The sequence below is a fragment of the Clinocottus analis genome, unplaced genomic scaffold (genome assembly GCF_023055335.1).
Source record: "Clinocottus analis isolate CAN_PGR_092001 unplaced genomic scaffold, fCliAna1.0.p SCAF_53, whole genome shotgun sequence".
Classification (NCBI taxonomy): domain Eukaryota; kingdom Metazoa; phylum Chordata; class Actinopteri; order Perciformes; family Cottidae; genus Clinocottus; species Clinocottus analis.
In genome coordinates this window covers 47,637-73,756 of record NW_027176211.1, presented here as the reverse complement: position 1 = coordinate 73,756, position 26,120 = coordinate 47,637, and the positions used below count along the sequence as shown (strand labels likewise).

The 26,120-nt window shown below is 44.6% G+C and overlaps 3 protein-coding genes across 4 annotated transcripts; 2 read left to right on the top strand and 1 right to left on the bottom strand.

The window, feature by feature from the left end:
• The first annotated feature begins 263 nt into the window (after window positions 1-263).
• On the top strand, window positions 264-2,892 carry endog (endonuclease G). Of its 2 annotated transcripts, none has more exons than XM_068601709.1 (6): window positions 264-460; window positions 1,110-1,303; window positions 1,936-2,059; window positions 2,135-2,244; window positions 2,317-2,398; window positions 2,478-2,892. In XM_068601709.1, exons 1-6 carry the CDS (start codon window positions 287-289, stop codon window positions 2,673-2,675), a joined length of 882 nt encoding a protein of 293 aa, XP_068457810.1. In that variant the 5' UTR covers window positions 264-286; the 3' UTR covers window positions 2,676-2,892. The 2 variants fall into 2 exon arrangements, with proteins under 2 accessions (XP_068457810.1, XP_068457809.1); XM_068601708.1 differs by having other exon boundaries at window positions 1,918-2,059; window positions 2,478-2,890.
• A 403-nt stretch (window positions 2,893-3,295) lies between these two features.
• On the bottom strand, window positions 3,296-11,924 carry LOC137803339 (transcription termination factor 1-like). Its single transcript, XM_068601710.1, has 11 exons — window positions 11,874-11,924; window positions 10,752-11,237; window positions 10,341-10,465; window positions 9,201-9,386; window positions 7,543-7,621; window positions 7,328-7,452; window positions 7,042-7,237; window positions 5,107-5,199; window positions 4,812-4,877; window positions 4,377-4,462; window positions 3,296-3,770 (listed from the first exon to the last, which is right to left on the bottom strand). The coding sequence occupies exons 2-11, from the start codon at window positions 11,216-11,218 to the stop codon at window positions 3,574-3,576; spliced, it is 1,620 nt and encodes a 539-aa protein (XP_068457811.1). The 5' UTR covers window positions 11,219-11,237; window positions 11,874-11,924; the 3' UTR covers window positions 3,296-3,573.
• A 7,244-nt stretch (window positions 11,925-19,168) lies between these two features.
• LOC137803311 (adenylate kinase isoenzyme 5-like) lies at window positions 19,169-23,134 on the top strand. The gene is made up of 6 exons (XM_068601643.1): window positions 19,169-19,336; window positions 19,519-19,662; window positions 19,959-20,131; window positions 20,239-20,352; window positions 20,804-20,995; window positions 23,051-23,134. Exons 1-6 carry the CDS (start codon window positions 19,231-19,233, stop codon window positions 23,132-23,134), a joined length of 813 nt encoding a protein of 270 aa, XP_068457744.1. The 5' UTR covers window positions 19,169-19,230.
• Window positions 23,135-26,120: the final 2,986 nt, after the last annotated feature.

Below are 26,120 nucleotides of genomic sequence, written 5' to 3'. Positions count from 1 at the left end.
ATTTTTCTTTCGTTTCTGTTTTGCTGTCATTTTTTTTCTAAGAATAAAATTATTTCAAAAATGTTTTAATTACATTTAGTATTGTGTTGTTTTTTTCACTACAGACTCATTATTGATATTGTCAACAGAAAGAGTTCATGTTTCAATAATTACATTATTTTATAAAAAAGAAAAGATGTTTTGTTAACCGGGAGTAGTTTCCGGTTAGATTTGACGTCATTAGAGCGCGTCACTAGCAGCTGATCCACAGGCTGTGACGTCATCAGAGCGCGTCACCACAGGCAGCATGACGCGGTGGTTTCGGACCGGAGCGACCTTATTATTCGGAGCGGGAATCGGCGCTTCGGTGAGCCGCCTGCCGAGCGTCAGAGGCGGGGCAGAGGAGGAGGAGAGAGCCGGTACTCTGCTGAGCTCGGTCCCGGTGCTCCCGGTCCCGACAGTCCAGGCCTCCGAGCTGACGGTGCGTGCGGGGGTTAGATGCGCGTTTGTACGGTTCAGTGTTTTAGTTTAAAGGACTCGGATGAAGCTCTTACGCTGCTGATCGTTTACTAGATAAGTTATGAAGTTAAGTTATGTATTGAGACCCAACGGGAGATAATAAAGAAGAATAAAGCATTTCACGCCACTTTATATACGGGTTACATTGTTTATTTAATATAGTTACATCGTTTTTTTAAATATTGTTACATTGTTTATTTAATATAGTTACATTGATTTTTAATATAGTTACATTGTTTTTTTAAATATTGTTACATTGTTTATTTAATATAGTTACATTGATTTTTAATATAGTTACATTGTTTTTTTCAATGTGATGAAGACCCTGTTTTCATGTCTTCAGTGGATGTTTATTCACTACTTCTGGTTCTGTGGTACTTTGTGGTACTTTGTGGTACTTCCAAAGCTTCCCGCTTCGCCAAAACAAAAACCCTTTAGATCAGATTCTGTGATTTATTTTAGTTTTGGATGATTATCATTTTCAATGCTCGTGTTTGATATGAATGTATGAAGTGTAATGCATATACAATATAATATTTAATGGCCTGCTTTCATGAAACTTTACTCAGTGAGAACAAACTGTTCTCTTTTTACCTTCTCTGGTGGTCCAGGTGAGTCCAGGTGGGTCCGGAGCGCTGATGAAGTACGGCTTCCCCTCATTGGCCAACATCAAAACCAGAGAGTCATACGTCACCTCCTACGACCCCCGCACACGCACTGCATCCTGGGTAATAGAGAGGTTGAACCCCGCCTCCCTGAATGGCCCATCAGACAGGAAGTACTGCAACTTCAAGGAGGACGACAGGTGAGACAGGAAGTGGAGTCAGACAGGGGGTGCATCTCAAGTCTCTAAATTGTCGCACCTCGACTGAACAGGAAGTGGTTCTGCGCCGCCATACTGAAGGCCGTCCCAAAGCTCTTATTCAGCTCGGCGGAGCGAGGAGGGAAATCGGAGGAGTCATGATCGAGGACATACATAATAAAAGTTATTGAGGGAAACAACAGATCAAATCTTTTAAGACAATAGTTTGTAGTCCTTTTGTTGTTCAGACTTAACACATATTTTAACCAGACGGTGAATAAGAAAACACTAAAATATATAACGTTCATTCTGTGATCGTCTTCACTCTGCTATGAAACTCCAGCGATCAGTCCGCTCAGCTGCAGCGTCCAATCAGATAGCAGAGGAGCAGTGAGGGGGCGTGTCCAGCGTTAAAACACTTCCTGTCTGCTCTCGGGGCTCCTCGATCATGACTCCTCCGATTTCCCTCCTCGCTCCTCCGAGCTGAATAAGAGCTTTGGGACGGCCTTCAATATGGCGGCGCAGAACCACTTCCTGTTCAGTCGAGGAGCGAGGAGACGGCCATTCAGAGACTTGGGACGCACCCAGGAAGTAACGAGATTCCTCCCTCCCCCCAGCGTGCATGTCTTTCACAGGTCAACCAATGCAGACTTCAGGGGGAGTGGCTTCGACAGAGGTCACCTGGCAGCTGCAGCCAATCACAAGTGGAGTCAGAAAGCTATGGAAGACACCTTCTACCTGAGCAATGTGGCCCCACAGGTGAGCACACACACACAGTATGTGTAAGGAGTGCAACACTACCTGAGAGGCTCTGATGATGTCATCATTGTCCAGAACCCTCACCTGAACCAGAAGACCTGGAACAATCTGGAGCAGCTGTGTCGCTCTCTCACCAAACGTTACCTCAACGTCTACGTCTGCACCGGCCCACTCTACCTGCCCAGGTACCTCTTCTTCTGTGGTGTGGGAGGAGCTACAGGATGACATCACCAGGTGTGTGTGTGTGTGTCTTTCAGGCAGGAAGCTGATGGGAAACTCTACGTTAGATATCAGGTTCTAGGACCAAACCACGTCGCCGTGCCGACACACTTCTTCAAGGTGAGTCTGTCTTTCTGAGGATGATGGTGATGAAGACCACCGGGCAGTTGATGGGTTCTCCTTTCCTGTCCCTTCTCAGGTGCTGATCCTGGAGCAGGTGGACGGCAGAGGGGTGGAGCTTCGGTCGTATGTTTTACCCAACGAGCCAATCGATGAGAAGGTTCCTCTGGATCGCTTCCTGGTTCCCATAGAAACCATAGAGAGAGCGTCAGGACTCCATTTTGTTCCAAACATCATGAAGAGGACCAGCAGCCTGCAGGCCATCACAGCCAGATGAACTACCCACAATGCAGTTGTGTACTGTTCACATGGACTTCCTGCTGGACGACTCTGGAAACTCATGTGATCATGTGACGTCTGTTTGTATGGATCTAAGTGTTTGTAGAGAAATATTTTATTAGATAAATATACGTGTTCGTGGCGATGAAAACATTATTTAATATACCTAAACCTGACACTAAATGTCTTTAAATAAATACATATATGAAAACATGATTTACTTTTCTTCAACTGTAATCTGACCGAGGCCTTGAATTCATGAAACATTTAATCTAATTTATCAACTTCAATCTGGACTAAAGGTCTTGAGAAAGATGTAAGATCACTTCTCTGTACATGTGGGACTCCACAGGGTTTACTTTGAGGCCCACTTCTCTTGTGTCTGTACATGTGGGACTCCACAGGGTTTACTTTGAGGCCCACTTCTCTTGTCTGTACATGTGGGACTCCACAGGGTTTACTTTGAGGTAGGAGTGCAGAGGAAGAGGAAGCTCCCCTGAGCTGCAGGGTTGGATGAAGGAGCCGCCACTGACCTGAAGTTTCTCTTATCTCCTTTCAGGCTCACTTATCAATGTTTGTGTGTTGGACGTTATTTGGTTTTATTAAGTTAAACCACAATATGTCAAAAGAATTTTTCATTACAACATTAAAGACAAAATATCATAAACATCAGCTTGAAAATCAAGACCTTCAAAATAAAAGCCACAGTATTTATCCACCAGGGGCAGCAATGCACTTCCTGTCTGCCGGAGAAGAGAAGTGAGACGCTGTGCCGCTCAGCTTTAATGTGACGAGCTTCAATCATATTCTTGCTTTGAATATATATTCGACTGTGAAAATGTTGGATTGTGAGCCGGCTCACTGACAGGAAGTCCGTCCACTCAGGGGACCTTTGTCTATCTGTGTTGTGATTGGCCGGCGGTCAGCTGACTGTTGTCCAGCTCCAGGAAGTCTTCGTCGTGCGAGGAGATGACGTCAGACAGCAGGAAGCGTCTCTCCGCCTGCGCCTCCTCCCGCCTCCTCTCCACCTTCAGCTTCCTCAGCCTGCTCTTCAGGACCGGAGCCAGCTTCAGCTGCAGGAAGTCGATGATCTCTAACAGGAAGTGACATCACAGCCAGCGCGGCACGTCAACTTCTATGAATCAATAATACTGCATAAGTACTGCAGTACTGACTAGTGAAGTACTGCAGTAGTATTCTGGAGGACAAACTGGTCCAGTAAGGAACTAGAGAAATATTGCAGCAGTACTAGTGAAGTATTGCAGTAGTACTAGTAAAGCATTGCTGTAGTACTAGTAAAGTATTGCAGTAGTACTAGTAAAGTATTGCAGTAGTACTAGTAAAGCATTGCAGTAGTACTAGTAAAGCATTGCAGTAGTACTAGTAAAGTATTGCAGTAGTATTCTGTAGGACAAACTGGTTCAGTGAGGAACTGGTGAATTATTGCATTAGTATTGCAGTAGTACTAATGAAGTATTGCAGTAGTATAGCAGTAGTATTGCAGTAGTACTAGTGAAGTATTGCAGTAGTACTAGTGAAGTATTGCAGTAGTACTAGTGAAGTATTGCAGTAGTAGCAACAAACTGGTTCAGTGAGGAACGAGAGAAGTATTGCAGTAGTATTGCAGTAGTACTAATGAAGTATTGCAGTAGTACTAATGAAGTATTGCAGTAGTATAGCAGTAGTATTGCAGTAGTACCTCCGTAGGACAGACGGGTCCAGTGAGGAACTGCAGAGACTTTCATCCTGTGGAAACTCTTCTGAACACCAACAGAAGTCACGTTCCTGAAACACAAGAACACACTTAGTACAACAGTAATACTACATACACACCAGTATTACTGCTACTACTGTAGTACTACTTCTCAGAGCTGAATACAATACTCAATACTGAAATATAGCAATAATACTTTGATCAGCTGGCTACTACAGGTTCTGATGGACTAGTACAGGTTCTGATGGACTAGTACAGGTTCTGATGACTGGTACAGGTTCTGATGGACTAGTACAGGTTCTGATGACTAGTACAGGTTCTGATGGACTAGTACAGGTTCTGATGACTAGTACAGGTTCTGATGGACTAGTACAGGTTCTGATGGACTGGTACAGGTGAACATGTCCAGTTTTGTCTCACCCGACAGTCTGAGTGACCGCCTCCCAGTCGATTTCTGCCATGTCATCCACACGCATGTTGTACAGCCTGAAACACAGTTGCTGTTGTTAAAAGATGATCACATTGTCAACCTGGTTTAAAAGAATCAAGGCCATTTTAGCAGATTAGGGGGAACTTTCTTTTTAAACACTGTTTCCGTTAGCTGCGTTAGCTTAGCATGAAGGCCAGTATTGGCCTTTCAAAAGAAAACACATGGACAGAGAACAGTGGCTGCTGGTCAAGTTTTATTTTGAAAGGACGTGTCTTGTGATCTTACGTTTGGATGAGCCGGATTTTAGCGTCAAGTCCTTCAGGTCCTCTGTTGAAGGTGGAGACACCTGCAGCCAGTTTAACCCCAACGATGGAGAACCTGAAACACACACTGACACCTGAAGACCTGGAGACCTAAACACCCGAAGACCTGGACACCTGAAGACCTGGACACCTGGAGACCTAAACACATGAAGACCTGGGCACCTAAAGACCTGGACACCTGGAGACCTAAACACCTGAAGACCTGAACATCTGAACACCCGGAAACCTAAACACCTGAAGACCTGGACACCTAAACACATGAAGACCTGGGCACCTGAAGACCTGGAGACCTGGAGACCTAAACACATGAAGACCTGGGCACCTGAAGACCTGGACACCTGAAGACCTGGACACCTGGAGACCTAAACGCATGAAGACCTGGACATCTAAAGACCTGAACACCTGAAGACCTGGAGACCTAAACACCTGAAGACCTGGACACCTGAAGACCTGGACACCTGGAGACCGAAACGCATGAAGACCTGGACACCTGAAGACCTGGACACCTACAGACCTGGACACCTGGAGACCTAAACACATGAAGACCTGAACACCTGAAGACCTGGAGACCTAAACACATGAAGACCTGGACACATGAACACCCGGAAACCTAATCATCTGAAGACCTGGACACCTGAAGACCTGGAGACATAAACACATGAAGACCTGGACACCTGAAGACCTGGAGACCTAAACACCTAAACATCTGAACACCTGGAAACCTAAACACCTGAAGACCTGGGCACCTGAAGACCTGGACGCCTGAAGACCTGGAGACATAAACACATGAAGACCTGGACACCTGAAGACCTGGAGACCTAAACACCTAAAGACCTGAACATCTGAACACCCGGAAACCTAAACACCTGAAGACCTGGACACCTGGAGACCTAAACACATGAAGACCTGGGCACCTGAAGACCTAAACACATGAAGACCTGGGCACCTGAAGATCTGGACACCTGAAGACCTGGACACCTGGAGACCTAAACACATGAAGACCTGGACATCTAAAGACCTGGACACCTGAAGACCTGGACACATGAAGACCCGAACACCTGAAGACCTGGAGACCTAAACACCTGAAGACCTGAACACTTGGAGACCTAAACACATGAAGCCCTGGACACCTGAAGACCTAAACACCTGAAGACCTGGGCACCTGAAGACCTGGGCACCTGAAGACCTGGGCACCTGAAGACCTGGGCACCTGAAGACCTGGACGCCTGAAGACCTGGAGACCTAAACACCTGAAGACCTGGAGACCTAAACACCTGAAAACCAGAAGACTTGGGCACCTGAAGACCTGGAGACCTAAACACATGAAGACCTGGACACCTGAAGACCTAAACACCTGAAGACCTAAACACCTGAAGACCTGGGCACCTGAAGACCTGGAGACCTAAACACATGAAGACCTGGACACCTGAAGACCTGGAGACCTAAACACCTGAAGACCTGGAGACCTAAACACCTGAAAACCAGAAGACTTGGGCACCTGAAGACCTGGAGACCTAAACACCTGAAGACCTGGACACTTGGAGACCTAATCACATGAAGACCTGGAAACCTGAAGACCTGGAGACCTAAACACCTGAAGACCTGGACACTTGGAGACCTAAACACATGAAGACCTGGAAACCTGAAGACCTAGAGACCTAAACACATGAAGACCTGGACACCTGAAGACCTGGGCACCTGAAGACCTGGGCGCCTGAAGACCTGGAGACCTAAACACATGAAGACCTGGACACCTGAAGACCTGGAGACCTAAACACCTGAAGACCTAAACACCTGAAGACCTGGGGACCTAGAGACCTGAAGACCTGGAGACATAATCTCCTCATGGGTCTGTCCAGAGTACCAGTCCAGTATCAGACCCAGCAGGTGTACTGACCACTTGAGCCGACACTGGGTCCAGGATCTGGTCCCGACCGCCTCACTGATCTTCTTCCAGGGCAGGTTGTTACACAGCTGGTCCCGGGTCAGACCAGGATCCGCACAGCCCTGATGGACCAGAACCTCGAGGTGATCCTTTAGAGCCTGCTTTAATCTGGACACCTCATCTGAACTCCATGAACCACGACCGACAGCTGGAGAGAGAGAGAGACACACACACACACACAATGAACAAATCTGATGGGTTCCACCAGAACCAACAGAACCTCAGGACCAGGGTTTACCGGTGTGGGCGAAGCGCTTCTGTAAGGCCAACATGCTGCGGTTCATCTTCTCAGAGATCGTCTTCCAGTCGTTACCATGGAGGTTCTGTAACTTCTTGAGAGAACGCACCTCCTTCTTTGAGAACCTGAGAGAGGAACCCCACACGTAGAACATGAACACACAGAGAACCCCACGTGGAGACACAGAGGGTTCTAGTCTGAGAACACAAACAGACCTTCCCATGTAGTTCCTGTCGTCGAACATCTTCTTGGCTCTCATGTAGACCTGTTGACACGTACGAGGAAGTCCCTCAGCTGGAGAGACAGACAGGTAGAGAGACAGACAGGCAGAGAGACAGACAGGCAGAGAGACAGACGGGTAGAAAGACAGAGAGCCAGACAGGCAGAGAGCCAGACAGGCAGAGAGACAGACGGGTAGAGAGACAGAGAGACAGACGGGTAGAGAGAGAGACAGAAAGACAGACAGGTAGGGACAGACAGGTAGAGAAACAGACGGGTAGAGAGTAACAGAGAAACAGACAGGCAGAGAGACAGACAGGTAGAGAGAGACAGAAAGACAGACAGTTAGAGAGACAGAGAGATAGACAGGTAGACAGACAGACAGGTAGACAGATGTATTAAAATATACATACATAATATATAAATACACAGACTACAATATCACAGACTACAGTATCACAGACTACATACTATGCAGATTACAGTATACAGATTACAGAATACAGTATCACAGATTACAATATACAGACTACAGTATACAGATTACAGAATACAGTATCACAGACTACAGTACCACAGACTACAGTGCCACAGACTACAGTATAGAGATTACAGTATACAGAATGCAGTATCACAGACTACAGTACCACAGACTACAGTATACAGATTACAGAATACAGTATACAGTATCACAGACTACAGTATACAGATTACAGTATCACAGACTACAGTACCACAGACTACAGTATACAGATTACAGTATACAGAATACAGTATCACAGATTACAGTATACAGTATCACAGACTACAGTACCACAGCCTACAGAATACAGTATACAGATTACAGTATACAGATTACAGTATCACAGAATACAGTATCACAGAATACAGTATCGCAGATTACAGTACCACAGACTACAGTACCACAGACTACAGTATCACAGAGTACAGTACCACAGACTACAGTATACAGATTACAGTATACAGAATACAGTATCACAGACTACAGTACCACAGACTACAGTATACAGATTACAGACTACAGTACCACAGACTAAAGTACCACAGACTACAGTATACAGATTACAGTATCACAGACTACAGTACAACAGACTACAGTATACAGAATACAGTATCACAGACTACAGTACCACAGCCTACAGAATACAGTATACAGATTACAGTATCACAGAATACAGTATCACAGATTACAGTACCGCAGACTACAGTATCACAGACTACATACAGTACCACAGACTACAGTACCACAGACTACAGTATCACTGATTACAGTATCACAGACTACAGTATCACAGACTTTGAGGCTATCATAGCTTCGTGGTGAGCAGGGTCGCCCTTCAATCAGAGGATCGGCGGTTCGATCCCCGGCTCTGCCATCGTGTATGTGTCCTTGAGCAAGATACTTAACCCTAAATGTCTCCCATAGCTGCGACTATGGTGTATGAAAGTGGCACCTTCATGGCCTACATCAAACCATCATTTATTTATATTTTTTTATATATATATATATATATATATATATATATATATATATATATATATATAAATAAACACACACATACTGGTCAAACCTCTATTATTGTTACAGTACTACAGAGGAAGACCATTGGGATGAAGATGTTGGTTTACGTACCAATCCTCTCCAGGAAGTGATGTTTTGATTTCAGCCTTTTGATCTCTGCCGTCTGCTCTTCAAACCTCAGAGGAAACAGCAGCTGCTTGGCCGAGCTGATGCCCGTCAGAGCCAGGAAGTCCGCCACATTCTGCCGAATCTGCTGGTTCTCCTGCTTCGAGCAGCGGCCCCACCGCAGAGCCACACCTGGAGGAAGAGGGGCAGGCAACCTTGATGCTAACAGTATTAGTACCTTGATGCTAACACTACTAGTACCTTGATGCTAACAGTATTAGTACCTTGATGCTAACACTACTAGTACCTTGATGCTAACACTACTAGTACCTTGATGCTAACACTACTAGTACCTTGATGATAACACTACTAGTACCTTGATGCTAACACTACTAGTACCTTGATGCTAACACTATTAGTACCTTGATGCTAACACTATTAGTACCCTGATGCTAACACTACTAGTACCTTGATGCTAACACTACTAGTACCTTGATGCTAACACTATTAGTACATTGATGCTAACACTATTAGTACCTTGATGCTAACACTACTAGTACATTGATGCTAACACTACTAGTACATTGATGCTAACAGTATTAGTACATTGATGCTAACAGTATTAGTACCTTGATGCTAACAGTATTAGTACCTTGATGCTAACACTACTAGTACCTTGATGCTAACACTACTAGTACATTGATGCTAACACTACTAGTACATTGATGCTAACACTATTAGTACCTTGATGCTAACACTACTAGTACCTTGATGACAACACCATTACTACCTTGATGCTAACAGTATTAGTACCTTGATGCTCACACTACTAGTACCTTGATGCTCACACTATTAGTACCTTGATGCTAACAGTATTAGTATCTTGATGCTAACACTACTAGTACCTTGATGCTAACACTACTAGTACATTGATGCTAACACTACTAGTACATTGATGCTAACACTATTAGTACCTTGATGCTAACAGTATTAGTACCTTGATGCTAACACTACTAGTACATTGATGCTAACACTATTAGTACCTTGATGCTAACACTATTAGTACCTTGATGCTAACAGTATTAGTACCTTGATGCTAACAGTATTAGTACCTTGTTGTTACCAGTCGCTCCACCATAGCAGTACCTTGCTTTTTGAAGTACTTTAAGCGATTCAAGTCATATTTCAGGAGTTTGGTGATCTGAGCGGCTGATTTCTTCTTGACGTCTGGAAAAAACTCCTGGAGCTCATCCAACAACGTACAGTACTCCCTAAAACACAGGAAGTACACGTTAACCCTAAAACACAGGAAGTACACGTTTACCCCTAAAACACAGGAAGTACACGGACCAGAACCACACTGCACTCTGATTGGACCAGACGTAGGTGTTTCCCATCATGCACTGGGTCAGCCAGCCGGTGGAGAGCTGCTGCGGCGGCTTGCTCTTGTGAGACTATTATTGACCACGTGTGCATGACGTCACAAATCTATGACACAAGTCTACCCAGCATGCATAGCGCGAAGCTATTGTTAAAACAACAAAGAAGAAGACTCACGGATCATCTTTAGGTCTTCTTCTCCTTCCTCCTCCTGTCTTCTTCTCTCCTTCCTGTACCAGCACTTCCACCACACCCCTGTCCTCTCTCTCTTTCTTCTTCTTCTTCTTCTTCTCCTTCTTTGCCTCATTAGTTTCTAAGGTGACCGGTGTCTCCTCGACCACTTCCTGCGTCCTCTCTTTCTTCTTCTTCTTCTTCTTCTTCTCCTTCTTTGCCTCATTAGTTTCTAAGGTGACCGGTGTCTCCTCGACCACTTCCTGCGTCCTCTTCTTCTTCTTCTTCTTCTTCTTCTCCTTTGCCTCACTAGTTTCTAAGGTGACCCGTGTCTCCTCGACCACTTCCTGCTTCCTCTCCTTCCTCTTTTTCTTATTCTCTCCTCTCTCAGGTGTGTCCACGTCCACAGGTAGAGGACATGCCTCCACTTCTGACCTCCTCTTCTTCTTCTTCTGATGGAGGGGAGGAGTCATGATGGAGGAGAAGAAAGAACTGATAGAGAAGAAAAAGCCGATGTTAACAGATCACGTTTGAATTTATTCATATGTGATGATAAATATATATTCATGTAGAAATGTGTGTGTTTCTGCATGTTTTGTTGTTTTCATGTCTGCCTGTGAAATACATTACTACTGGTTTATAGATTAAATTTGAGACTAATAGTCAACAATCCAGCATTAAGTATTACAACTACACATATAAATAGGATTTTCTACAACACGTGGTGTTTGCTGTCAAATCTAAGAGCCAATCAGCTCTCTGATGTGGCGTTTCCCATCATGCACTGGGCCAGCCAGCCGGTGGAGAGCTGCTGCAGCGCCTTGCTCTCGTGAGAGTATAGTTGATCAAGTGTGCATGACGTCAGAGCAAGCCGGGAGCAAGTCGGACACAAATCTAACCGGCATGCATTGCGCGTCAATCGCCGGCGATCGATTCTGCGCAGAACTGGCTCATCTGGAACGAGCCTAATCTTTATTTTGCAGGGAAATCTCTCTCTCTCTCTTAGACCGGGTCTCGCAGAGAGAACCACTTCCAGACTTAGACCAGGTTAGTGTTAGTTAGTCCGGGTTAGTTAGACCGGGTTAGTGCTAGTTAGTCCGGGTTAGTTAGACCGTCTCAAGTACTCACCGTCTCAAACTCCTCTGCTGCTGCACGCGGAGAACTTCTTGTTTACTTCCGGTGTCCTATCGGCGCATGCGCAGGTCGTCTTTAAAGAGCAGCAGTGAGGAGGTCTCACTCTGACGGAGTTTCCGAGCCCTTTGTCAGGGTTATGGGAAAGGTAACGTGCTGACAAAAGTACTGCACTTTGGTAGTTTTACAGCTCTTGTACTTTAATGGAGTATTTGTACATCAGCTGTATTGGCATTTACGTTGTTCTCATCATACATGTACATGATATAAGATAAGATAAAATAATCCTTTTTTTAGTCCCTCAGTGGGGAAATTACCGGATTCCAGTAGCACTTCTCACAGGTAATAAGTAATCAAATATATAAAAATATACAGATGGAATAAAATCATCAAACTCATCAAACTCCATCATACATCGCCAAACTCCGTCCAACACTCACCCTGACAGATGCAGAGAAACTTGTACACGCCTTTGTCCCGTCCAGACTGGATTACTGCAATGCTCTTCTTGTTGGAAACTCTACCAGGAACATCCACAGACTGCAACATATCCAAAACAGCGCTGCCAGGATACTGCTAAGAGTCCGCAAATACGATCACATCACCGCTGTTCTGAAATCATTACACTGGCTCCCCATCACACATCACTCCCCATCACTCACCAGTGCATTCACGGACATGCCCCCCAATACCTAAAAGAACTGCTCAGCCTCCAGACCTTCTCATTCACCCTCCGTTCTGCAACCACAAACACTCTCCAAGTCCCCAGAACCAAGCTCTGCACTTCGGCGACTTGTTTTATTCTGCTCTGTAGCACTTTGAGATTGCTAAAATATAAAGTCCAATACAAATACAATTCATTGTTATTATTAAAAATACATAGATGGATTAAAAATATAGAGATAGGATAAAAAATTGTATTTACAGATGGAGTAAAAAAATACAAAGTACTGAAATATACTAAAAGTGAATATTGCACCAGTGCATGAATTAAAGTGATCATTGTGCTCACAAATGTTCGGCGTGCTCAGAGTGGTTTTGTGGTCTACTGGCGGCTCAGCTCGTTGTGCGGCCTGACAGCTCCAGAAGACACTCCATAGAAGATGGCTGATGCCACCACAGAGTCATAGAAGGTCTTCAGGAGCTGCGGCACCCCAAAAGACCTCAGTCTCCTCAACAGGAAGAGTCTGCTCTGTCCCTTTTTGTAATGAGCATGTGTGTGGTTAGTCCAGTCCAGTTTGTAGTTCAAGTGAACACCCAGGTACTTATAAGACTTCACAATCTCTATGTCCAGGCCCTGGATGCTCACCGGTACGGAGGAGCCATCACCAGCTCCTTGGTCTTGCTGGAGTTCATGTGGAGGCGGTTCCGCTGGCACCATCCCAAAAAGTCCTGGTTGAGTTCTCTGTACTCTCTGTCATCATCGGCGAAGATGAGGCCGACGATGGCAGAGTCGTCAGAGAAGTTGTGGCTGAAGCCCGAGGTGTAAATGGTGAAGAGGAATGGAGCCAGAACGGTTCCATGTGGGGCTCCTGTGCTGCAGGACACCCGATCTGACTCACACCCCGTATCCACACATACTGTGGATGGCTGGTGAGCTGGTCCAGGACCCATGCAGTGAGCTGGTCCAAGACCTATGGAGTTAGATGGTCCAGGATCCATGCAGTGAGCTGGTCCAGGATCCATGCAGTGAGCTGGTCCAGGACCGATGGAGTTAGATGGTCCAGGATCCATGGAGAGAGCTGGTCCAGGATCCATAGAGAGAGCTGGTCCAGGATCCATGCAGTGAGCTTGTCCAGGATCCATGGAGAGAGCTGGTCCAGGATCCATGCAGTGAGCTGGTACAGGATCCATGGAGAGAGCTGGTCCAGGATCCATGCAGTGAGCTGGTCCAGGATCCATGGAGAGAGCTGGTCCAGGGTCCATGCAGTGAGCTGGTCCAGGATCCATGCAGTGAGGTGGTCCAGGATCCATGCAGTGAGGTGGTCCAGGATCCATGCAGTGAGGTGGTGGTCCTCCTCGGTCTGCTCCAGTTTGTCTGAGTAGAAAAGGCTGGATGGTGTTGAAGGCACTGGAGCAGTCGTAGATCATGACTCTCACAGAGCTTCCAGCTTCTCCCGGTGAGAGAGAATCTCTGCAGCAGGAAGATGACGGCGTCCTCCACCCCGATGCCAGTCTGATAGGCAAATTGAAGCAGGTCCATTGATGAGCTCACCAGGGGGCGGAGATGAACAAGGACCAGCCTCGCCAGGTCTTCATCAGGTGGGATGAAGGACCAGCCTCTCCAGGTCTTCATCAGGTGGCGTGAAGGACCAGCCTCGCCAGGTCTTCATCAGGTGGGATGAAGGACCAGCCTCTCCAGGTCTTCATCAGGTGGCATGAAGGACCAGCCTCGCCAGGTCTTCATCAGGTGGGATGAAGGACCAGCCTCTCCAGGTCTTCATCAGGTGGCATGAAGGACCAGCCTCTCCAGGTCTTCATCAGGTGGGATGAAGGACCAGCCTCGCCAGGTCTTCATCAGGTGGGATGAAGGACCAGCCTCTCCAGGTCTTCATCAGGTGGGATGAAGGACCAGCCTCTCCAGGTCTTCATCAGGTGGCATGAAGGACCAGCCTCTCCAGGTCTTCATCAGGTGGCATGAAGGACCAGCCTCTCCAGGTCTTCATCAGGTGGGATGTTAAAGCCACCGGCCTGAAGCTGTTGAGGTCTTTGGTACCACGCAGGATGTCTTCCACAGCTGTGGTACTTTACAAGCTCAAGTTAAATATACATTTCTAATATATAAAGAAAAGAAACATGCACTTTATTAATCCCCTTGGGGAAATTCTTCTTTTTCTGCATCTGAAATTCTGCATTTGACCCATATATATATATATATATATATATATATATATATATATATATATATATATATATATATATATATATATATGTATATATATACATATATATACGTAATATATACGTAATATAATATACATACAATATATATATATGTATATATATGTATATTATATATATATAAAATATACATATTATATATAATATGTATATTTTATATATATAATATACATACAATATATATATGTATATATATGCATATATATACGTAATATATACTATATATAATATACATACTATATATATATGTATATTATATATATATATAAAATATACATATTATATATATATATATATATAATATGTATATTTTATATATATATATATATATATATATATAATATATATATACAATATATATATATCCATGTAAACTTCCATGTTCAGTATGTCGTACAGAAAGATCATCAGCTCGTGTGACAGATTGATTGACAGTTCTCCTTACTGTGATGATGTCACACTCTGTCGTCCAATCAGCTCTCTGTTTATGTGTCTCAGCTGCTCGTTAGCCTCATTAGCATAACACCACCTGGTGCTGCTGTCAATCATCTAATCTGCATCACTCTGGAGGAGAGAGGAGGAGAGAAGAGAAGGAGAAGAGGAGGAGAAGAAAAGAACAAGAGAAGAAGAGAAGGAGAGGAAAAGAGAAGAGAAGGAAAAAGGAGAAGGAGAAGAGGAGAAGAAGAAGAAGAAAAAGGAGAAGGGGAGAAGGAGGAGAGACGAAGAAGAGAAGGAGTAGAAGGAGGAAAAGAAGAAGGTGATGAAGAACAGCAGAGAAGTGAAGGAGTACCTGTCTCACCATCATCTTCTTCAGTTGCTGGAGGTGAGATCTTTAATCTCCCGTCGTGTTTTATTGAAACTGTTTCTACTCTTCTGCATTTGGCTTGTGTGGTTTCATGCTCAAAAACTCACCAAATGTTGGGTCAGGCCTGGTGAAAATAGATATATGAAGTAGGGTTAGGCCTGGTGAAAATAGATATATGAAGTAGGGTCAGGCCTGGTGAAAATAGATATATAAAGTAGGGTCAGGCCTGGTGAAAATAGATATATGAAGTAGGGTTAGGCCTGGTGAAAATAGATATATGAAGTAGGGTCAGGCCTGGTGAAAATAGATATATGAAGTAGGGTCAGGCCTGGTGAAAATAGATATATGAAGTAGGGTCAGGCCTGGTGAAAATAGATATATGAAGTAGGGTTAGGCCTGGTGAAAATAGATATATGAAGTAGGGTCAGGCCTGGTGAAAATAGATATATGAAGTAGGGTCAGGCCTGGTGAAAATAGATATATAAAGTAGGGTTAGGCCTGGTGAAAATAGATATATGAAGTAGGGCTAGGCCTGGTGAAAATAGATATATGAAGTAGGGTCAGGCCTGGTGAAAATAGATATATAAAGTAGGGTTAGGCCTGGTGAAAATAGATATATGAAGTAGGGTCAGGCCTGGTGAAAATAGATATATAAAGTAGGGTCAGGCCTGGTGAAAATAGATATATAAAGTAGGGTCAGGCCTGGTGAAAATAGATATATAAAGTAGGGTTAGGCCTGGTGAAAATAGATATATGAAGTAGGGTCAGGCCTGGTGAAAATAGATATATAAAGTAGGGTTAGGCCTGGTGAAAATAGATATATGAAGTAGGGTCAGGCCTGGTGAAAATAGATATATAAAGTAGGGTTAGGCCTGGTGAAAATAGATATATGAAGTAGGGTCAGGCCTGGTGAAAATAGATATATAAAGTAGGGTCAGGCCTGGTGAAAATAGATATATAAAGTAGGGTTAGGCCTGGTGAAAATAGATATATGAAGTAGGGTCAGGCCTGGTGAAAATAGATATATAAAGTAGGGTTAGGCCTGGTGAAAATAGATATATAAAGTAGGGTCAGGCCTGGTGAAAATAGATATATGAAGTAGGGTCAGGCCTGGTGAAAATAGATATATAAAGTAGGGTCAGGCCTGGTGAAAATAGATATATAAAGTAGGGTCAGGCCTGGTGAAAATAGATATATAAAGTAGGGTTAGGCCTGGTGAAAATAGATATATGAAGTAGGGTCAGGCCTGGTGAAAATAGATATATAAAGTAGGGTTAGGCCTGGTGAAAATAGATATATAAAGTAGGGTCAGGCCTGGTGAAAATAGATATATAAAGTAGGGCTAGGCCTGGTGAAAATAGATATATAAAGTAGGGTCAGGCCTGGTGAAAATAGATATATAAAGTAGGGTTAGGCCTGGTGAAAATAGATATATAAAGTAGGGTCAGGCCTGGTGAAAATAGATATATAAAGTAGGGTCAGGCCTGGTGAAAATAGATATATGAAGTAGGGTCAGGCCTGGTGAAAATAGATATATAAAGTAGGGTCAGGCCTGGTGAAAATAGATATATAAAGTAGGGTCAGGCCTGGTGAAAATAGATATATGAAGTAGGGTTAGGCCTGGTGAAAATAGGTATATAAAGTAGGGTTAGGCCTGGTGAAAATAGATATATAAAGTAGGGTCATGCCTGGTGAAAATAGATATATAAAGTAGGGTCAGGCCTGGTGAAAACAGATATATAAAGTAGGGTCAGGCCTGGTGAAAATAGATATATGAAGTAGGGTCAGGCCTGGTGAAAATAGATATATAAAGTAGGGTCAGGCCTGGTGAAAATAGATATATAAAGTAGGGTCAGGCCTGGTGAAAATAGATATATGAAGTAGGGTCAGGCCTGGTGAAAATAGATATATGAAGTAGGGTTAGGCCTGGTGAAAATAGATATATGAAGTAGGGTCAGGCCTGGTGAAAATAGATATATAAAGTAGGGTCAGGCCTGGTGAAAATAGATATATGAAGTAGGGTTAGGCCTGGTGAAAATAGATATATGAAGTAGGGTTAGGCCTGGTGAAAATAGATATATGAAGTAGGGTTAGGCCTGGTGAAAATAGATATATGAAGTAGGGTCAGGCCTGGTGAAAATAGATATATAAAGTAGGGTCAGGCCTGGTGAAAATAGATATATGAAGTAGGGTTAGGCCTGGTGAAAATAGATATATGAAGTAGGGTTAGGCCTGGTGAAAATAGATATATAAAGTAGGGTTAGGCCTGGTGAAAATAGATATATGAAGTAGGGTTAGGCCTGGTGAAAATAGATATATGAAGTAGGGTCAGGCCTGGTGAAAATAGATATATAAAGTAGGGTCAGGCCTGGTGAAAATAGATATATGAAGTAGGGTTAGGCCTGGTGAAAATAGATATATAAAGTAGGGTTAGGCCTGGTGAAAATAGATATATGAAGTAGGGTTAGGCCTGGTGAAAATAGATATATGAAGTAGGGTTAGGCCTGGTGAAAATAGATATATGAAGTAGGGTCAGGCCTGGTGAAAATAGATATATAAAGTAGGGTCAGGCCTGGTGAAAATAGATATATAAAGTAGGGTCAGGCCTGGTGAAAATAGATATATGAAGTAGGGTCAGGCCTGGTGAAAATAGACATAGACGTTTGAAATAGGCGTCAAATTTGTGTAAAAGAAAAGTCTCTCTAGCGCCCCCTAGTAGCTGGACCAGCGACACCCTTCATCCAGAATGTCCGATTGACTTTAAAGCCAATCAGTCATGACATTCAAACATTAGGGGGCGCTACAGTAATTTGGGCAATTTGAGATTTTTTTGCGCATATTTGTCATTTTTTGCCTTTTTTTGCCTTTCTTCTTTTTGTAACTCCTCCTACAATTTGTATGCCATCGACTTCAATTCTGTTCAGCGATGATCTTAAGACCCTTGTGAGTTTGGCTTGTGCTTTGTTGGCGTTTTCACTGAACGGCCTCGATGTGACGTGGACCCAAAGACACACCCATTTTGTGCGTTTGCTGTGTTATAGATCATGCAATCAGGCCAAAAATCCTCTTGCATGATTCCGGTCTAGACCTGAGCACATGTACATGAAGGAATGTTGGGATTGTCATCGCGCCACCTACTGGCAAAATGAAATGACATGCTTCTCCTATGATGCATTACTGCTTGTTTGTGGCTTGGGATGCTCAAAAACTCATGCAACTCCCTAATCATGTCACGAGAGAGAGAGAGAGAGAGAGAGAGAGAGAGAGAGAGAGAGAGAGAGAGGGAGAGGGAGAGAGAGAGAGAGAGAGAGAGAGAGAGAGAGAGAGAGAAGGTATGTTTAACTTTATTATACAACACTTTTAAAAAAAATGAAAATCAACAAAAAAAATAAATCTCCTTTTAGTTTAATTCAGAAGATTAGGAGACGTAACTGACTGAAGCTGTTTCAGAGTTTGTTGACAGGTCTTCTTCACCATCACCCTGAGGATCCCGTCAGCTTCCTGCAGTGCTGCCTGACCACAACCAGAGAGCTGGGGGGTCCTGAGAGGGTCACCTGGGATGCCTTTATCCACCCCAGAACAACACCCAAACCCCCAATACCCCAAACAACATCTTTATCCCCTATAAAACCCCAAACATCACCCTCTATGCTCCAAACTTCAACCCCAAAACCCAAGTCTTCACCTAAGATTACACCCCCAACATCCACAGTAACCCTTCAAACTCAAGACTCAAAGACCTTCAGCTCAGCGGGTAAGAAACTGAACACATTGAGCAAAACTAAGTCTGATTGTAGGCCAGGAGTTCAGCTGCAGTTCAGTTATCCAGGAGTCCGGTTGGTTCAGCACACTGTTTAGTTTGCAGTGGCAAAAATGAATAATTCCTGAATTAGAGTCCCAGATTTGATGTCCCTCTTCTAATGCCTTCCCTTTCAGCTCCCACTCCTGTCCCTCCTCCTCCGGTACGTTCTCAGCTCTCCATTGACTCAGATTCTGACATGACGGAAAGCTCTGGACTACTGCAGGAAGTCAGCGTCCTGCCTCCTCAGAAGCCACGCCCCCTAATCATCTTCATCATCGGTACTTCTTTTGTTCGATCAAATTTCTGAATGTCTTTTCAAGACAGCTGATAGGGTGATGATACAAAATGAAGGAGAGAAGGATGGTAAGTGAAATATAGAAATCCCTGACCAGGTTCAAACTGAGACGTTGAGGCTTATGGTCTTGTAAATATTCATACTCCCTTTTTTATTGCATTCTATTTCATGTGAAATGTTTACTGTTAAATGTTATGCACCTCCCACTAGGACAAATTCCTTGTGTGTATAAACCTAGTTGGCAATAAATGGTTCTGCTTGTGATTGTATTCCCATCAGGTGGTCCAGGAAGTGGGAAGGGAAGTCAGGCGGCAAGGCTAGCCCATTGCTTCAGCTTCAGAGTCATCTCATTGGACGAGCTGCTGAGGCGGCAGCTGCTAAGCCACGCCTCCCCCAACAGGAAGTGGGAGGTTATTTCACAAATGATGGGTCATGGAGAGCTGGGACCACAGGTCAGACTCAACCAACCGAAACCCTGAGCAACCACCCACAACTTTAAAACAGATGCTGAAGACTTTGCTTTCGACACCGTGAATGAGCTGTCTTTCTGTGTTTGTAGGACAAAACCATTTCAGAGCTGAGGTGCCAGCTGATTGGACAGAACGAGGCCAGAGGGTTCATTGTGGATGGGTTCCCTCAAGATGTGCACCAGGCTCTCAGCTTCCAGGAACAGGTACTGGCTGGACTGGGTCCAGACCTTTGCATCAGCCCACTTCACCGGGTTTGAGTGCATCTATATCGCATTGAGACATGGAACAGTGGTTTCAGGGAGCAGGGGCCCGAGAGGGGCCAGGGGTCCGAGAGAGGGACCAGGGGCCCAATAGAAGGACCGGGGGCCCGACAGAGAGACCAGGGGCCCAATAGAAGGACCGGGGGCCCGACAGAGACACCAGGGGCCCAATAGAGGGACCAGGGGCCCAATAGAAGGACCGGGGGCCCGACAGAGACACCAGGGGCCCAATAGAGACACCAGGGGCCCAATAGAGGGACCAGGGGCCCGACAGAGAGACCAGGGGCCCAATAGAGGGACCAGTGGCCCGACAGAGAGAGCAGACTGAGCTGGAAGCAAATACACATAATATTTGTAATCACAACAATAATAGACCCGCCTCCTCTGTGTCCAGATTGGCTCTCCTGACCTGGTGATGCAGCTGCTCTGCTCCAATGAGACGCTGCGTTGTCGTCTGCAGCAACGAGCCACTCAGCTCGGTCTCCTGGGAGACAATAACCACGCCCTGCGGAGACGCCTGGACAAATTCCAGAGAGACATGGTCTCCATCAGCAGATACTACAGACAGCTACACCTGCTGACACAGGTACACCTGCCGATACACCTGCCGATACACCTGCTGACACACCTGCTGACACACCTGCTGACACACCTGCTGACACACCTGCTGACACACCTGCTGACACAGGTACACCTGATGATACACCTGCTGACACACCTGCTGACACACCTGCTGACACAGGTACACCTGATGATACACCTGCTGACACACCTGCCGACACAGGTACACCTGATGATACACCTGCTGACACACCTGCTGACACAGGTACACCTGATGATACACCTGCTGATACACCTGCTGACACAGGTACACCTGATGATACACCTGCTGATACACCTGCTGACACAGGTACACCTGATGATACACCTGCTGATACACCTGCTGATACACCTGCTGACACAGGTACACCTGATGATACACCTGCTGATACACCTGCTGATACACCTGCTGACACAGGTACACCTGATGATACACCTGCTGATACACCTGCTGACACAGGTACACCTGCTGACACACCTGCTGACACAGGTACACCTGATGATACACCTGCTGACACACCTGCTGACACAGGTACACCTGATGATACACCTGCTGATACACCTGCTGACACAGGTACACCTGATGATACACCTGCTGATACACCTGCTGACACAGGTACACCTGATGATACACCTGCTGATACACCTGCTGATACACCTGCTGACACAGGTACACCTGATGATACACCTGCTGATACACCTGCTGATACACCTGCTGACACAGGTACACCTGCTGATACACCTGCTGATACACCTGCTGATACACCTGCTGATACACCTGCTGATACACCTGCTGACACAGCTACACCTGATGATACACCTGCTGATACACCTGCTGACACAGGTACACCTGCTGATACACCTGCTGACACACCTGCTGACACATGTACACCTGCTGATACACCTGCTGATACACCTGCTGACACAGGTACACCTGATGATACACCTGCTGATACACCTGCTGATACACCTGCTGACACAGGTACACCTGATGATACACCTGATGATACAGCTGCTGATACACCTGCTGACACAGGTACACCTGATGATACACCTGCTGATACACCTGCTGACACAGGTACACCTGATGATACACCTGCTGATACACCTGCTGATACACCTGCTGACACAGGTACACCTGATGATACACCTGCTGATACACCTGCTGATACACCTGCTGACACAGGTACACCTGATGATACACCTGCTGATACACCTGCTGACACAGGTACACCTGATGATACACCTGCTGATACACCTGCTGATACACCTGCTGACACAGGTACACCTGATGATACACCTGCTGATTCACCTGCGGATACACCTGCTGACACAGGTACACCTGATGATACACCTGCTGATACACCTGCTGATACACCTGCTGATACACCTGCTGACACAGCCACACCTGATGATACACCTGCTGATACACCTGCTGACACAGGTACACCTGCTGATACACCTGCTGACACACCTGCTGACACAGGTACACCTGCTGATACACCTGCTGATACACCTGCTGACACAGGTACACCTGATGATACACCTGATGATACACCTGCTGATACACCTGCTGACACAGGTACACCTGATGATACACCTGCTGATACACCTGCTGACACAGGTACACCTGATAATACACCTGCTGATACACCTGCTGATACACCTGCTGACACAGGTACACCTGATGATACACCTGCTGATACACCTGATGATACACCTGCTGACACAGGTACACCTGATAATACACCTGCTGATACACCTGCTGATACACCTGCTGACACAGGTACACCTGATGATACACCTGCTGATACACCTGCTGATACACCTGCTGACACAGGTACACCTGCTGATACACCTGCTGACACAGGTACACCTGCTGATACACCTGCTGACACAGGTACACCTGCTGATACACCTGCTGACACAGGTACACCTGATGATACACCTGCTGTGTGTGTGTGTGTGTGTGTGTGTGTGTGTGTGTGTGTGTGTGTGCGTGTGTGTGTGTGTGTGTGTGTGCGTGTGTGTGTGTGTGTAGGTGAATGCAGACTGGGATGAGCAGACAGTATTCTCTCATCTGAAATCCTGCGTTGGAGACAAACTTCTGCCAAAGGATTTGTGAGGTATTAATATTTACTTGTATTAATATTTACTTGTATTAATATCTACGTGTATTAGTATGTACTTGTATTAGTATGTACTTGTATTAATATGAACTTGATGTAGTCGTGATGCAGAATGTCATACGGTTATGTATTTTACTATTATTTATTCATATACTCCGGTCCTGCTGATAACCCAGAATGCACCTGTGCTGTTCATGAAGTGTGAACTCATAAACCAATGAGTGATCAGAAGCTTGTTATTTTACATATGATCAATACATTTTAGATAACTTGAGGTCACTACATTATTCATGTAATGTCACATAAACATACACAATTTGCTCTTGATATTGTGATTAAGGTTTGTAATGATAATATTGTGATGAACATGTTTAATATACAATGATTAAGGACCATGATGCACCTGGGCTTTACTTAAAGGACCATGATGCACCTGGGCTTTACTTAAAGGAGAAGCAGACCCCTGCATGGACCCTGCATTAGCTGCGTAATTTACACACGTACAGTATTCACTGTACATGATGTACAGTGAATACTGTACATCATGTACAGTACATGATGTACAGTGAATACTGTACATCATGTACTGTATTCACTGTACATGATGTACAGTGAATACTGTACATGTACTGTATTCACTGTACATGATGTACAGTGAATACTGTACATCATGTACTGTACATGATGTACAGTGAATTCAGTACATGATGTACAGTGAATACTGTACATGATGTACAGTGAATACTGTACATGATGTACAGTGAATACTGTACATGATGTACTGTATTCACTGTACATGATGTACAGTGAATACTGTACATCATGTACAGTATTCACTGTACATGATGTACAGTGAATACTGTACATCATGTACTGTATGTACATACTATTGTACAGTCTTTTGATTCATGAGACAAAAGGCCTCTACACATGTGATTCATGTGTAATATTTAAATTATTAATTTTGTGATGAAGTGTTTAAACATTGATATTTATTAATATATTGATATATGTTTTAATATTTAGGATGATCTTTATGCATTATATTGTATAAATAATGAGTATATTATAATGCTATGCTATCATATGATATTATATCTATGTCTATATATATATATATATATATATATATATATATATATATATATATATATAAACACCTTTATACCCATAATATATACTTGTGTTGTATACATCTAAAACTAGTATTTCTGAAAGAAACATTGAATTATATTTGTATTCTAAACTAAAATAAAACCTTCTGCAGGTTCTCTGTCATCACTGTTATTTAAAGACCGAAGCACATGCACAGCATTGTGGGTAATCCCCGTCCTTATCACAGCAGGAATGTTAAGAGTTACAGACTCAGTTTCAAGAGAGAGAGAGACAGAGAGAGAGAGAGAGACAGAGAGAGAGACAGAGAGAGAGAGAGAGAGAGAGAGAGAGAGAGAGAGAGAGAGAGTGGGGGAGAGAGAGAGGGGGGGAGAGAGAGAGAGAGAGAGAGGAGAGAGAGAGAGAGAGAGAGAGAAAGAGAGAGACAGAGAGAGAGAGAAAGAGAGAGACAGAGAGAGAGAGAGAGAGAGACAGAGAGAGAGAGAGAGAGAGAGAGAGAGAGAGAGAGAGAGAGAGACAGAGAGAGAGAGAGAGAGAGAGAGAGAGTGGGGGAGAGAGAGAGAGTGGGGGGAGAGAGAGAGAGTGGGGAGAGAGAGAGTGGGGGAGAGAGAGACAGAGGAGAGAGAGAGAGAGAGAGACAGAGAGAGAGAAGAGAGAGAGAGAGAGAGGAGAGGAGAGAGAGAGAGAGAGAGTGTGGGGGAGAGAGAGAGAGAGAGAGAGAGAGAGAGAGAGAGAGAGAGAGAGAAAGAGAGAGACAGAGAGAGAGAGAAAGAGAGAGACAGAGAGAGAGAGAGAGAGAGAGAGAGAGAGTGGGGGAGAGAGAGAGAGAAAGAGAGAGACAGAGAGAGAGAGAGAGAGAGAGAGAGAGAGAGAGAGAGAGAGAGAGACACAGAGAGAGAGCAGAGAGAGACAGAGAGACAGAGAGAGAGAGAGAGAGAGAGAGAGAGAAAGAGAGAGAGAGACAGAGAGAGAGAGAGAGAGAGAATAAGGGAAGTAACGGTATGTTCAACTTTATTATACGACACTTAAAAAACTGAAAATATGAATTTACAAAATATGAAATCTTTTACTTTTAGTTTAATTCAGAAGACTGACTGAAGCTGTTTGAGAGTCCTTAAACTTCTTATAATCACTATTTGTCCCTGTTGGTTTGTGCAGGTCTGACTGCAGGCCGGGTGCACTGTAACAGTTGTGTACTCTAATCTTTTGCGTTGTGTAATTTTTTAGTAAAGTAAAGCACACTTGGACTTGTAGTGGCTTCACCAGCCGTTTATTCCCCAGTCGATTCGTTACTTGGAGATGACACGATGGTAATGGCCTGGCAAAACAACAGAAACACATCAGCTTCTCATTGCCAACAAAGATCATCTTTAAACACAGCCTACAATAATACATTATATGAACAAATACACTTTTATTTAGCCAGCACAACAGAGCTCAATACAGATCCAGCTACCACACGTGTTGCAGACTTGACAGAGCACACGGGGTCCACCGCTCAAGTACGCAGGGGCCCAGAAGGGGCGGGGCTCTAATGTCTCACAGCACGCTAATTTCCGTGGCTGAATGATAACACATTGTAGGGAAGGACAGTGATGACAAGTGGGATCATTAACTCCGTTACACCAGCTCCTTATCTCCTGTCTGGTATCTTGTCTTTGAGCGGTCTGGCTGCAGGCCAGGTCCAGGTCCTTATCTCCTGTCTGGTATCTTCTCTTTGAGTTGTCTAACTGCAGACCGGGTCCAGCTCCTTATCTTCTCTTTGAGTGTTTCTATTCCCGTTTGCTTCCATCTTTGGCCGTCTCTCTCTCTCCGGCCTCGATCGCCTCGTTATAAAAACCCCTCCAGCTCGCCCGTCTCCTCTGCAGC